At 37.0% G+C, this 1,911-nt stretch overlaps 1 protein-coding gene across 2 annotated transcripts in view; it reads right to left on the bottom strand.

Moving 5' to 3' along the window:
* LOC106528279 (ephrin type-B receptor 3) overlaps nucleotides 1-1,911 on the bottom strand; it is a 95,470-nt gene that overhangs the window by 14,236 nt on the left and 79,323 nt on the right. For both annotated transcript variants that reach the window (XM_014023412.1, XM_014023413.1), the window contains exon 6: nucleotides 748-872. In XM_014023412.1, the coding sequence (XP_013878866.1) occupies nucleotides 748-872 (125 nt within the window). The remainder of the gene's footprint in view (nucleotides 1-747; nucleotides 873-1,911) is intronic.

Below are 1,911 nucleotides of genomic sequence, written 5' to 3' on the forward strand. Positions count from 1 at the left end.
GACCAGTAATATTTGGGGTCATTAGTTTTTGCCATGAATATTTTGTGGGTCAGAAGATAAAAAGTTTGGGAACCACTGGACTAAATGATAGACCCCCTCACACATTACTTGCTGGGTATTCAGATATTTCACTTTCCCTTTGGTTTCAGAAATAAAATTGTGTCCTGAGACTTTTAACTCAAACTGTAGCTGGTTATTTGAATAACAAAAGTGGATTTTATAAATCTTTACATAGACATGTGTTTTGTAATTCACAAGTATTTACATGAAATTATATGGTTATTTGCAAAAACAGCAGCAGCAGCTAGCAGTAGAACTTCATGTGCAGTTTCACAGTATTGAGAAAGTGACGGGGCAGCATAAATATTCATAAAATAAAATCTGCATGACATGCTACAGTATATTATTTTAATATTAAATCTGTTTTAAAGCTACAGTCTACTTCTAACTTGGCTGTGTTCAGACCAGCCATTAGCTTGTCGCAATCTAAAACAGGTAAGATATTAATTGTTCCTAATTTTACCGAACAACTCACTCCAAATGGTTGAATTGTTTCTTTACCAACAGATCATCAGTTCATTTGTGTTGAGTAACAATAAAAGGCAGTAAAATCTTTTTTTCACCCTCAATTCGACCCAGATCGTGTTCAAGTCATCAAGCAGCCCACATCAGTCTGGATCTCTGGGAGAACCTCTTCAGGGTCAACAAGGTGTGGAGAAAGAAACAGGAAAAGAACGTGGAGCTTACCCTCTCCTGGTATTTAATTTCGTAGTCGAGGATGACTCCGTTGGGTTTCTCAGGGGGCAGCCAGGACAAGCTGAGCGTGTCTGAGGTGGAGCGCATCAAGTGGACCGTGGGGACGGCTGAAGGTGCTGCAGGTGGACATCAGAGACCACTTTTAGTTACCCTGACCTGAACATTACTAACATGATGTCTTCCTCAGTAAACTAGCACCGTGTTAGAGCTTATAACCACAAGATAAAACAAAAATATTCACATTTTCAAGTAAAACAATCTCTGCTAACATGTTTATTGAAATATTTGAATTCTTCTCAGACTTTGCTGTWTTACATTAAGCATCCGTCAGACTAACATTCTGCAACTGTGCTGTTTATTTAATCAAATCATTCTGCACACAACGTGAAGCACAGCACTGAGCCTTAATGAAGACAGATTCAGTGATTCTAAATGTTTTAAATCAGTCTGGTCAGCTGCTGAACATGATTTACACCCAACTGAAAACAAGACGCTAACTTTATGATTAAATAAGGAAATGTTTTTAGATTAACATGCAACAGGAAGCTGGAAGTGTGCAGACAATTTAGCATTGGTGCAGTTTAACACAAATTCTACTGGATCAACTCCCAGAACTGAGTGTTACTTCAGAGATAAACAGAAAGCAGCATTTCTCTATCCCAGAGRTTCTTAACCTATGATGGGCTGCGGCGCAATTCTGGGCTGTGAGCGCCACCTTGAGTTTCCTCAAAAGAACAACAGTTTTTAACTTTGGGCCGCAGGACCTCATTGAKTTTGAATAAGGTGCAATACACTTCCTCACCACTAGTAGCAGTAGTGCGCCACTCAGTTGTTTAACAACTTTTTTAATATGTAGAAGAAGAAACTTAGAAACCTGTCGAGAATGGAAACCTGTTTTAAATGAAAAGTCGAAGCAAAAATGAAAGTAACTCGTCAAAAAACAGTTTGTCACTAATATGAAGAACAGCTTCTGTTTTTACCATGCAACATTTTAAACGTTCAAAACATTATCAAATACAGTTGCAGATACAACTATATTTTAATTTGCACTTTAATTTTTGTAGTTTACTTTTAAACATTTTGAATGTATTTTAAAGAAAATTTAAACTTGTCAAAAAGCTGTTGTTACTGTTATTGTTTGTCACTAATATGAAG

The sequence above is a fragment of the Austrofundulus limnaeus genome, unplaced genomic scaffold (assembly GCF_001266775.1).
Source record: "Austrofundulus limnaeus strain Quisiro unplaced genomic scaffold, Austrofundulus_limnaeus-1.0 Scaffold367, whole genome shotgun sequence".
Taxonomy (NCBI): Eukaryota; Metazoa; Chordata; class Actinopteri; order Cyprinodontiformes; family Rivulidae; genus Austrofundulus; species Austrofundulus limnaeus.